Here is a 13237-nt window from a genome sequence, read left to right on the forward strand (position 1 = left end):
TGCCCGTGAGCCTCTCTTAGCTGCTCAGTCTTTACTCTTCCTCTGAACTTTTGTAGACAGAACTGTACCTTGTTGTTTTTATACCCAGGGGTTAGGAGGGTGCCTTACACATCAATGTTGAATGATCTATTAGAAATGACAATATGGAATGGGAAACTAGACTGGGTCTTAATTCTTAATGGTTATACAGCTAAGGTTTTATTTTTATTTTCACCTAAGATGTTGTAAAGTATTACCTAAAGAGGTATGTGAAGTGTTAACACTTCCAGTTTCATGATTTTTTTTTTTAATATATAGCTACCCATGCAGCATTTTCCTGAGAGTCTGAGACTTTTAGTAACTTGGATCACTAGTAAGTGTCAGAGCTCGGAATCAAACTCATATCTGAGCTGGGACAGTGTCCTTATAACTGCTCTGCCAAGCAGCCTTTCTGAATTATAACATTAAATTTTTGATCAAAGGTATAATTCAGTAGGTTCTTTATTTAGGCTCACAATTTTCTTTTGGCATTTACATTATGGTTATTGATAGAACCTTAGTTTTATGATAAATTAGGGCTAATGCTTTCATGTATATATGTTTTATGTTTTGCTATGGCTCATAGTAAAAGTCATACAATAGTAGATACATTTTTCTGTGTATTTCTTCTTTCCCTCCCTCTCTCTTCCTTACCCTTATCCTCCCTCTTCTCTCTCAGCATTCTCATATAGCTCGCATATTGTCTGTTATATGAATAGATGTTAGTATAAGGTTTTTAAAAAGAGAGAAAAATACTACCTTTCTTATAAATGTCAGAAACATGCTACAAATCAAATATTAGAACCAAAACAAATAATAAAGGACAGTTTAATGTACACCTTATGAGAAAATATGGATTGGTAAAATTATTGTCATTTTTTTCCTAAAGCGTTTTAATCTAAAATTCATTATGTGTAAGGCAGTGGCCTGAGATGTGCAGAATGGAGAGAATATAAAGCACTTAAGGTGTGTCCTGCTCGTGTTGTGAAGAAGCAGCTCATAGTCTAGTAAATGCAAGAAACCCCACATTAAAAACTCTTAACAGTAATGTAACATTTTATGATATAATTTGTGATTCTTTTCAAATTAATCATAACTACCATAGGAATTCTGAAACAGGAACAAAATCTTGTCGGTTGAGTTACTTAGAGAAATAGAATTTATAGGTGGTTCTTAAAGGGAAGTTGGGATTTGAATATAGGTGAACAGAAATGATACAACATTATTTTATTCTGTTTTCCTTTGGCCAGAATTTATTTTCTAGGCATCTAAATAGTGTTTTGTTGCTAGGTTGCTTAGTTCAATAGTTTCTCCCAGAGTTACAGTAGAAACATAGAAGAGTGTGATGTTCTTCTCCTTTCGAAATATGATATTTTGAATGCTAAAATATCTGTCATATAAAGGAATATGCTATAATGTGGCACTGTAGCTTTGTCTCTATGACATATGTAGGTCATTATGGGTCTATTTCTATTTATTTTACCAGCCTAATCTCATCATTTCTTTCACGTACTGTTGGCAGTTTGTCCAAAGTTCGTGTTCTCTTTGCCTCCCAGGGCTTTGGCTGTGTGCCTTCTGCCTTGATCACTGCCCTTTTACTTGTCTATTCTTCATCTTTTCAGGCTCAAATTAGATGTCATTTTATTCTAGGAAGCCTCTCTCATCTTCTAAAACTGAATTAATTTTGCATGTTCACAAAGCATCCTTTACTTCACCTCATTGTAATTTCTGATGTACTTGTCACAAGTTATTAAGCAAGCTCCTAGAGGTTGAAAATCCTAAGTCTTTGTTGTTGATGTTGTTCACTGCTATCTCCTCAGTGCCTTAGTACATTTTCAATAGATATTTATTAACTAGAGACATCTCTTAGGGGTTAGGTGATCAATAAATATCATGAGTTTATTTCATTAAAATAACTTACACTGGGGCCTCTCAGTGGTTTTGAGTATGTAACTCTATTTGAGCATCTTAGAATACAATGGAGTAGTTTCTATAGAGTGAACTTTGGAATATATTTGTTAACTTAGTATTTTAGTTTTTTCTTCATGTTCTCTTGTTAATGATAATATTGCTACTTCAGCTATTTTTTTATCTATTTATTTTTTTAAGCCATGTCTTCAATTCTTTATCAGTTATTTCTGGTATATTTATAAGGAGGTGTATTTATTTGTTACACGTTTTTCTATCCATTTATTTTTTTATTCTGTTTTTGTTTTATGTCTCTGTCTTGTAAGCTACATTTATCCAAATTTTATTTTTGTATCTGTTTTATATCCCTGTTTCTAATAAGTGATTTTAATCCATTTATATTTATTGTGATTACTGGTATACCTGTATATACATATTTCCAACATTTTTGTTTATTCGGCCCTTTTCTTTTAATTTACCTGCCTTCAGTTAGATTATCATTTTTGTTATTTTATATTTTCCTCTGCTTTTTTAGATCCTGTATATTTCTATTTTAAAATTAAATTTTTCCAATATTTTTTCCTCCTAATTGTACCAAAGTTGTTAGCATGCTTTTTCACCTGAACATTCCCTTATCTATCTCATTATTTATTAGAGTTTGAGTTTTAGACTTTTTAAACCCTCAAATGTTCGTTTTTATTTGGTTAATCATTAGCATTTTAGCAATTTCTGTGATTACTTTTTTTTGTATACCATGGGTCCTGTGTCCACTTTTCTTCTTGATCAATTGTTTCTTTTGTGATCTTTCGAAGATCAAGTGATATTTAGTAGGTGGTAAATTTTCTTAGCCTTTGTATGTCTAAAGTGTATTTTTCCTTCATTCTTGAATGATGGGTTTGGCTACAAATAAAATTTTAGACATTTTTCCTCAGCTTTTTGAAGATCTTGCTTCCCTATTTTCTGACCTCTATTGCAGCTGCTGAGAAGTGTGCTCTCAGCCTTATTCCATTGAGGTAATCTGTATTTTTTCACCCTGATAGGTTTGTTTTTTTTTTTTGCATTTTTGGCCAGGGCTGGGTTTGAACCCACCACCTCCAACATATGGGGCTGGCGCTCTACTCTTTTGAGCCACTCTGACAGGTTTTAAGATTATATTTTTATTATTATGTATGTACTTTAGCTATAGTATATCTAATGTGGATTCATGTTTATGTAATCTGATACTTTTTTTCTATTTAATGTTTTATCAAGGTCTAACTTGTGTGAAGTGTAAGTGCAGTTAAATTTTATATACACATATACCCATGTTACCACCACTTAGATCAGCATTTAGATTATCTAATATTGTAAATTTTAGAATGTTCCTAACAAGCTGCAAGGCTCTCTTCTGCCCTCTTTTTGTCAATACTAAACTCATTCAAAGATCTTTCATTATGAGGACATATATCTCCAGTGCTGGGAAATTCTCAGCAGTTGTCTCTTGCTGTGTTCATTCTCCAGCAATCTCTTCTCTTGGAACTCCATTAGCAAACATCACAGCCACAACCTATGTCACTTAACTGCTCTTTCCTTTTTTGTTTTGGTTTTTTTGCCTATTTGTCTGTCTATATTAAGTTCCAAGTGATTACCTTTCAGTTTACTAATGCTCTCTTCCACTATGCCCTGCCTAGACTATATTTCATTGATTGTGTCTTTTTATTTCAGTGACTTAATTTTTTATTTTCAAGATTTTTAATTAGTTTTTACCTGATGTTTTATTTCTGTACATTATTTTTTAAAATTTCTTTCTCTTGTGATGGCTTTCCACTTTTATTCATATTTTTTGAACATCTGCAAGATGTTTGTTTTATAATCTTTTACATATTTTTTTTGTTCCAGTTATTTATTTTGTGGCTTGCTTTTCTTAGCATTAGATTTCTTCATATTTCTTAGAACTTAGTTTTGGAATTTACTTTTGAATGGAAGGTTTTTCTTTCTGTTTGAATGTTTTTCCTCCTATGCATCCCTCACCTGGCCCCTCCAGGGATTCTGCCATTGATTTGGGGGGATATTGATTGACGGTTGCAGTCCTGAAACCAGAGAGTGGCTTGGCTCGGTTCTTGGTACTGAGGCAATACTTTTCTCCCCCACCTTGCTATACCCACAGTTTGTGATTAAAACCATAGTCTCAGTCAGTACGTTTTGATGGCCCATTTTATCAGCCTCATATTTTGACTAGAACTCTGACTTAGCCCTACCTTCAAGTAGTGAATCTGGTATGAGTCCCTTATATCCAGCAGGCTACTTTTAGTAAACTCCCCAAAGAAAACTACCCTAAACCTGCTTCTAGATCTAGAAACCAATAAGTCTGTAGCTTCAGGTCCGGCTCAACATTTTTTGAGTTTCTAGATCTTTTTTGTTGCCCAGAAATGATCTGTATTTGACCTTGGCTGTGTCTTTAATTTTCTGTCTTTATGTTTTATTCATATATGCTATATAGTGCCAGTGGGATTTCTGAATTTGCTTTAAGATGTTAGCCCTGAAGTGCTATTATTTAAAAAACTATTCTTTCATGGAATAACAAAGTGTATGAAAAAGAGGAGGAGATATGGAATCTGGAATTGATTTGTTCAGTGGTGAATATGAATTTGCTGCTATTGTCCCTATAAAGTGTGATTTCTTTTTTAATATTTTTAGTATTGGTCTGTAATCTTTGTAAAGGTATCTTTATTATAATAATATAATGTATGTCTATTATGGAGGTATTGGAAAATACACATAATGCATACATATAAGTAATAAGAATTACTTGTATTTTCACAGCCCCCAAAAAGCTATAGAATATTGTGGAATTTATTCATGTTTTAGACATATACATGCTTATAAATGTGTTAACATTAAATTTTTTGTTTTTATTTCAATGGATTTAGGGAGCATAAGTGGTTTTCTGTTCCATGGATGAATTGTATAGTGGGGAAGTTAGGGCAATATTCGTATTTTAAAAACCAAAGTAAACGTAGTGTTGTTTTGTAGGTGAAGCTGTCAGTGCTGGTGATGCGTTATGTGAAATTGAGACTGACAAAGCTGTGGTGACCTTAGATGCAAGCGATGATGGTGTCTTGGCCAAAATAGTGGTAAGTTTTTATTTTAATTATCTTCAGCAGAATAAAGATTTCTTAAAAATAGAGTTTCTTGAATTAAAGTTACCTTTTATTTTTATTTATTTATAATGGTGTATGATCTACTATAATAATACACTTTTATTTCAAGTGTTTAAAATGTTTTGGTGTTAAGGTCTAGTAGCCTTTTTTCCCTAAATTTTCTGTAATGTGTATGTTGTTTTTGTAGTAGAATATTGGAGCTACATGACAAATAACATGAAATTTTGTAAGCTTGTGACAGAAACATGACTATTTAGGGTTATGTAATACATTCACTGGTGGAGCCAACAAGCATGTTTATTTCTTAGTTTCACATTTACTAGGTAGTATAGGGCAGCAGCTAGGACTGAGGACTCTGGAGCTGCCCTGCTGACTGATTCATATAGCTAAATTAAAAAGTTCTGCCATTTATTAGTTTTATAATGAATAGCAGTTTCTCTAGCCTCTGTGTTTTTTTCTTCACAGTAAAGTGGAGATGATAATAAAAATACCAATATTATGAGATGATAGTGGGAAAGATTATGAGTGAACACACCCAATCCTCCCAAGACCTATTACCCACCAAGTGTTCAATAAACACTGCTTTTCCCATTATTATAATTGTTTGTTCTACTCTTGGTGACCATTAACCTGTATGCTGGTCAGTATGTTTGCCTAATGATTTGTATTGGCTGGTTGTGACTGGCCTGTAAGTATCCCTTTGTGCCTGTATGTTTTATTTTGGGAATCATAATATGTCAAACTTCTATTGTTTGTCATCTGTGACATTAACAGTTAAGCAGCACATCTCTTAGCAGTCCCTTGTTGAGGGGTTTTTAGTTCTGATTCATTTGTTCATCTCTGCTTGAAGCATGGATATAATGCCTTGCATTGTGTATTCCAGTCAAAGACCGCATTCTGGAATGTTATACTCTAATTAGATGAGAGTCTAAAACAACTTTAACTATAGTTTTTACTAGAAAATTCTCTTTCCCTTTTTTTCTAGCCACTTATGTTTTATTTTTGGAATCCTAATATGTCCAACTTCCTTTATTTGTCATCTGTGATAGCCAAGTTGAAACACGGGTTAAACATGTGGTTCACTTCCTTGTAGGACATAGGAATCAAAGGGTAACATTTCTGCACCTTTATAACTGGGAAAATATAAATATTCATACCAAAAATAGTTTTCTTGACAAATAGATGCAGCATTTTGAAAAAGATTGCGTGCATTACCTTATGTTATAAACATAGCTGCATTTTATTGTGTGTGCTTCTGGCAGGCTGTGAATTGTCTGGCTGTGAAAGTCTCCCAGAATTGATAGCATTTTCCACTTAGCCGCTTAGTAATGCATTTGAAATTGCTAGCCATGTCAGTGGGTTGGCACTGCCTATTCATCTGCCCCTAATGTTCTGAAAAAGGTTGGGGGCAGGGGTGGGTATACTTGATAGCAGCTTTAGTGTCACAGCGATTTTCTTGTGAAAGAAAAGATTGTATGTATAATATATTTTAGGCCTTTGTGGCTTTATTGTTATTCCACATACTTTTTAGGTAATGGAAATAGGAGTATGTTCATAACACAATGTCTGAAATTTTATGGGGGAAAATTGAGAAAAAATTAAGGTGATATTACCAGTGATTTTTTTTTTTTTTTGCCTTTCCACTCCCACCCCCAACAACTAGCAAGATGTACACCTTTAGCATTTTTCTCTTACATTGTGGAATACTTCTCATATTAGCACACATAATAAAATGATTTCTCAAAGAATACATGTGATTTTTTACTTTCAGAATCAAGGAACTAGATAACTGAGGTTATTGAAAAGCAAGAGATATTATAAAACTAAACATTAAAAATAAAACTTGAATCACTAAAAATGCTAGTGTTTAGTTTTAGCCCACATTTTTGAAATGATGAGAAATTATGTATTTTTCTCTTTTGAGAAGTTTGTTTCATTAGACTTTGAGAGGCTTTCATGTTCTTTTACCCCCACAATTTCATTATTTTTTGGATGTCTTAGGTAAAATGTTTGCATCCAAATTTTATTTTAAACATAAAATAATCCTTACTGCATTTTAATTAGAACCAGAAGAAAAGCTAAGGTGCTCCTACTGTTGTAAATAAAGAATAATTGCTGTCAATATCAATAATTTTATGATTTATTTCTAATTTATTTCAATTACTGGGAAAGTTTTTAAGCTCTCTTTTAATCATTAGTAAATTGTCACGTAGAAAACATTAAATTACAGATTACAGAGATCAGTCCATCAGCTTAGTCTTAAGTTTTATATTTTGCAAATTGGAAAATGGGTGTGTTAAGTGATAAATTAGTAAAGTAAAGTCTTAGGATGACATATGATATTTGGAGGTTTTATTAGAGGTTAATCCAGTTCGGGTTCTGGCATATTTAGGATTGCTGTGTAATTTGTCATACAAACTAGGATTATTTGAGAGGGAATGGGTGTAAGATATTAAAATTGTATCTTACCAGCTACCAGTATATTCATTGATAGATTTTTATTATATTGGCAGACCATTATTCCAAACGATTTTCAAAAATAGAAGTATTTCTAAAAGATAACATCCATGGGTGTTAAAACTAAAATCTTTTAAAAACTTGCTTTTACTGATCGTCTGAATAGTAAAAACAACAGAATAGCTATTCTTAGTTCTATTCACATTCTTCAGTGTTTTAGCTCTGTCTCACCCTAATACTGTTATTGGTATTTTTCTAAAGAACGTATTTTTAATATGATTTTATTTGTTAGATTTCCCTTCCTCTGCCCTTTTTATTAAATTATGCACAATTGCCTTCAAAGTTGCATTTAAGGTTTGAAAGTTTAGAGTTGAAATTTGAAGTTATGAAAACGTCAGTTGATTTTTCTTTGTAGACCATGAAAATTTTAATTGGGAAAAATGACATCTCAAAACCTAGAGCAAATCCTACTAGGTTCTAATTTTTTTATATGGAAATGAATAAATGACACATAGAGAGAAATAATAGTTTATATCCTCCATGAATTAAAGTCTAAATCAATTATATCCACTTTATATATTGTAAGCTTGTTTTTTAAAATGCTGGTACCATCTTGAGGTCCTAGTTGATCATTTTGATCAGGTAGATATAGATAGATTTGGTACTGATCATATTGAATGCCATCTCTAATGTCAGAATACTTTTAAATTGCCGCCTACCAGTCTAGTGATCTTGAGCAAGTTAGGTAACCCTTCTGTGCCTCAGTTTCTTCATCTCTAAATGGGAGTAATAATAGTATTTGCCTCCAAAGCTTACTAGGAGAATTAGAGTTAATACTGTGCTAGAACAGTGCTTGGCATTTGAAGGCCAGACAACTGTTATTCAAGGACTTAGGGAATCTTTCTTCTTCCCTTCTGTGCTATGTAGCTTGTCACGATTTGTTTTCATCTTCAGTGTTTCCTATATATCTTCCTTATAAACCATAGTTCATTGTGTGTAGAAGTGAAACAATACATATTAAAGAACAAAGAAAGTTTAAAACTGAATAAAGTTTCAGACCATGATGGAAAACCAGTGTTGAACCAAGTGAGTCAGTCATGCTCATCTCCACTGTCTGCACTGTCAGGAGCCACTTAGTAGCTCTCAAATTGTTCTCTTTTAAATAATAAAATATTTAAATAATACCTTAATTTACTGATTCTTTTATAATATCAGAATTAAAACAGATATTTACATCTTTAATAGGGTGAACCCCTTCAAAGAATTTCTCTGTTGAAATGCTGCCATAGATCTTTTGTCTTGACTTCAGCATCTTATATCCTTGGGCACACTGATGAACTTAGGTGAGCTTTATTTACTGTACTTGTAGGTGATTACTAGGTCTGTGGCCATGGCTCTGGTACAGAGGCCTGAAAGTAGGGACCCAAGTTGAGGGATGAAATTCAGATTCCATGTGAGTATTACCAAGAAATAGACTGGGTGCAGTGGCTCACACCTATATAATCCTAGCACTCTGTGAGGCCAAGGTGCATGGATTACCTGAGCTCATGAGTTCGAGACCAGTGTGAGCCAGAGTGAGACCTCATCTCTGAAAAATAGTGGGGTGTTGTGGCGGGCGCCTGTAGGAGGCTGACGCAAGAGAATTGCTTAAGCCTAAGAGTTTGGGATTGCTGTGAGCTGTGATGCCAGGCACTCTACCGAGGGTGACAAAATGAGTCTTTCTCAAAAAAAAAAGTTTATCATAGACCTTAACCACCTATTTGTGTTGCTGTTTACCCTTTTGTGCTACCAGCCATATGGGTGCCTTTAGGCATAAATTTCCAACCCTTCCTGAGGAAAACACCATCAGAATACTGGCAACAATAATATCTTCAACATTTATATAGCAGTTACTAGATGGGAGATACTGTTCTAAGGATCTTACCTATAACTCATTTTTATTTATCATAACTCTGTGAAATAGCTACTACTATTATTTGCATTTTACAGATCAGGAAATAGGCATGTTGAGATAAAGAAACTAAAAGTTTTCATAACCAGTAGGTGGTGGAGCCAGCATCAAAAGTCAGGAATTCCATGCACAGCTTTGAATGATAGAGTCAAGATACAATATTTCAGCATTGATGAGCTGTTAGTTAATAGCACTGAGTGTAAAAACCTTGCATTTAATATTAAGAAATCAATGATACAAGAGTAAGAGAGGGCCTTGATCAAGTAAGCTAAGTGCATGGGAAAAGCTGGATGTTTGAAGTATCCTCAAGCTCCAGGTGCTCTGGTAGAACAGAGTTCATGCACAGTGCTAACCTGGATAGAGGAGAGGGGACAGTCACCAAGGTCTGCTAGCTTTCTAAACACAGTTTTGCAAAAAATGTTATTTATTCTTCTATTATTAAGTCCATACAAGTTTTGAATATCTTCTTATTGCAGCATAACCAAGTGTCTACAGAAAACTAGCACACTTCTAAAAGATTTCTTATTGTGTTAAGGGAATAGAAAATGTCAAAGAAATTATCTTAAATTACACAGTGATTTTAATGACTTTAAGTGGAACTATGATTAACATTACTTCTTTCATGTCTGTGACATATTCAAATAGTGTGCTAGTTTGATATATTACTTGTCCTTGTGGGTTTCATGCTTCCTGATGTCATTGTTTTAATGGAAAAAAATTTGAGTGTTTAAAAATGCTTTATCTGATATTTAGATTTGGCAAAATTTGAAATGATAGCAAACTCTCATTGCCTACTTGTGAAGATGTCAGCATCATGTTGGTAGAGTATGTATAAAAATCATTTAGATGATTTACAGTAAATGAAACAGAAAGTGAGGTGTCAGTTTCAGATTCTGTATGAGTGAAATCTGAGTGTCTGACTCAGATTTCAGAAATCAAGTGTTTATTTTTTTGAGAGAGAGTCTCACTTTGTTGCCCTCTATAGAGTGTTGTGGAGTCATAGCTCACAACAACTTTAAACTCTTGGGCTAAAGTTATCCTCTTGACTCAACCTCCCAAGTAGCTTGGACTACAGGTGCCTGGCACAAGGCCTGGCTATTTTTTAGAGATGGAGTCTCCTGCTTGCTCAGGCAATCTACCCGCCTTGGCCTCCCAAAGTGCTAGGGTTATAGGTGTGAGCCACTGCACCTGACCCGTCAGTTGATATTTTTAAAGCAAGACTTCCCTATTTTGTTTCTTAATGGTTTACATTTGAATGGTTTTGTACTTGGAAATCAGTCCTATTTTGGTTCAACTTTGAAAGGAATTAACATCAAGTGGACTTCATATCACTAATAATGCTTATTTTTCTATCAATTTTTTAAAAAATATTAGTGACATTGTGATCTTAAGTTAGAAGTTCTTTTAGAAGAAAAATGTTAGCCTAGTAATATTCTTAACTCATTTTTTTGACACAGTAAAGAGAAATGAACCATCCACAGAAATAAAACTTTTTGATATATCAGTAACAACTAAACAATTAAATTTTTCTTGGTTTGTTTAGTATTTTTCACAGCTTTTAATTTTTTAAACATTCTTATTCAATATTATATACCTGTTTTTGATATATCTTTTGTTTTATGGAGCATTGCTTCTGTTCTTTTCCATTAGTAATTAGTAAACCTAGAAAGTTTTGTGCCCTCAAACTTAGGCCTTATTATTTTAAGAATAATGCACATACTAATAAGCATCAAAATTTGTGTTCTCTGAAATGTCAAACTCATTCTAGAAGTTAAGCTTTTCCTTATTATTACTGTATTAGTGAACATCCCGCAGTCTATCATTCTATTATTCATTTAGTACATCTGTAATGAACCTTATTTAGAGTAATTGGAAAGGAATGTGAGAAAATTTTAAAGGCATGACATTTTCTTCCAGTCCTGAACTTACAAAATGTTGTTATCTGATAGTTTTCTAGGGATGTTTTTTAATGAGTTTTGTTTGATATTTAGATTTAATGAATTAGATGATTAGAGTCAGCCCTTTCTTTATAAATTAATGCTACTAAAATGCTTAGAATTTATTTATCTTAATTTAAAAAAAAATCCCAGTCTTTCTTAGCTTTTACTTTTTAGGTTTGATAAATAGATAGCAAGTAGTCAATATAAAAAAAGAAGTAAACTGTACTTAACAGAATAGCTTACCCATTCTGTCTATACATGGAACGTTCTTTTTTTCTACAGACTGTCTACTAAAAAGATTTTGCTTTACATTTTAGTAAAACAGATTTGGGGGGAATTAATTCCTTCTGAGCTCATAGAATTCTGAAGCCTTTGTGTAGAAACTATCTGGGAAAGACAGATAGTTGAGATGTGTAACCAAAACATCTTGGTTTAGTTTTATATTAATTGACATCCAAAAAAGAAGATGCTGGGTGTGGTGGCTCCTATTCTGTCTTGAGACCGAGAGTTCCAGACCAGCTTGGGCAACATAGCAAGACCTCATCTTTACCAAATTTAAAAAAAAAAAAAAAAAAAAGATAATGATAGTTCTTACATATTTGAAAGCTATGAGAAAGAGGAGAGAGTCTAGATTCTTTTTTTTATTGGGGGGGGTGACTTTAGTAATTGAAGGGGGAGTGTGGTGAAGGAAGTGGGAGGACGTGGCAGGTGGAAGCTGGAAGAAACCTAATTTGGAAGCAGCTTTTATCTCAAAAGATCTTTCTCCCATCCAAGTACTAACCAGGCCCAATCCTGCTTAACTTCCAAGATCAGACAAGATCAAGCTTATTCGAGGTGACGTAACAGGTAAAATGCACACTCTCTGGGTGCTGGGCACGTTTATAACTTTGATTCAAACAGTACAAAAAACAATTTATGTAACCAAACTGTTTGTACCTCTGTGCTATTCTGAAAGAAAAAAAGGAAAAGAAGATCTTTCTAACCAGTACAGAATTACCCAGCCAAGGAATAAACTACTATAGTCACAAGCCTTTCCATCTTTACAATTACTTTTTTTTTTTAAATGTAGGTTGAAGAAGGAAGTAAAAATATACGACTAGGTTCGCTAATTGGTTTGATGGTTCAAGAAGGAGAAGATTGGAAAAATGTTGAAATTCCCAAAGATGTAGGTCCTCCATCACCGGCTCCAAAACCATCAGTGCCGGGCCCCGTAGCAGAGCCACAGATTTCTATCCCTGTCAAGAAGGAACACATGCCTGGGATACCACTGTGAGTATATTTATTTGAATAAAGTTGTTAATAAAAACTATTATGGCAGCTTTTAGGGTATTTTAGTCATTATCATATTCAAACATCCTTGCACATTTAAGTAGGAAGTTGCTGATCTTAGCATACTCAGACCTCAGAATTTTTATTTTATCATCATTATTTAGTAAATGAGTAGTTATTGAGTAGTAGCTACGTTCCAGGTACTCTCAAAGCTATGCTTCCCCAGTGGAGAACGATATATAGTCTATGTCCACGTTGAGTTTGAATTGGGTTTTAAAATTCCTGATGGAGAGTGGCACCTGTGGCTCAAAGGAGTAGGGCGCTGGCCCCATATGCTGGAGATGGTGGGTTCAAACCCAGCCCCAGCCAGAAACTGCAAAAAAAATTTTTTTCTGATGGAAGCCATAGTTCATATTATGTTCCCACTTGTGGAATTGTAATCATTATGCAAATTCCAGTTTCAAATGTATAACCGATGTAAAATGGAATTCTCATTTTAAAATGCTTTGCTTTTCACACTATTCTGCCTTTGAGTTTCTGACAGAATAGAGCTC

The 13237-nt window shown here is 33.7% G+C and overlaps 1 protein-coding gene across 1 annotated transcript in view; it reads left to right on the forward strand.

Annotated features, from left to right (window-relative positions):
- The window catches only part of PDHX (pyruvate dehydrogenase complex component X), a 77045-nt gene that overhangs the window by 32481 nt on the left and 31327 nt on the right, over positions 1–13237 (forward strand). The window contains exons 3-4 of the mRNA XM_003781229.3: positions 4939–5039; positions 12484–12683. Coding sequence (XP_003781277.1) covers positions 4939–5039; positions 12484–12683 — 301 coding nt within the window. The remainder of the gene's footprint in view (positions 1–4938; positions 5040–12483; positions 12684–13237) is intronic.

Source organism: Otolemur garnettii, unplaced genomic scaffold (genome assembly GCF_000181295.1).
Source record: "Otolemur garnettii isolate 467f Iridium unplaced genomic scaffold, OtoGar3 scaffold00001, whole genome shotgun sequence".
Classification (NCBI taxonomy): Eukaryota; Metazoa; Chordata; class Mammalia; order Primates; family Galagidae; genus Otolemur; species Otolemur garnettii.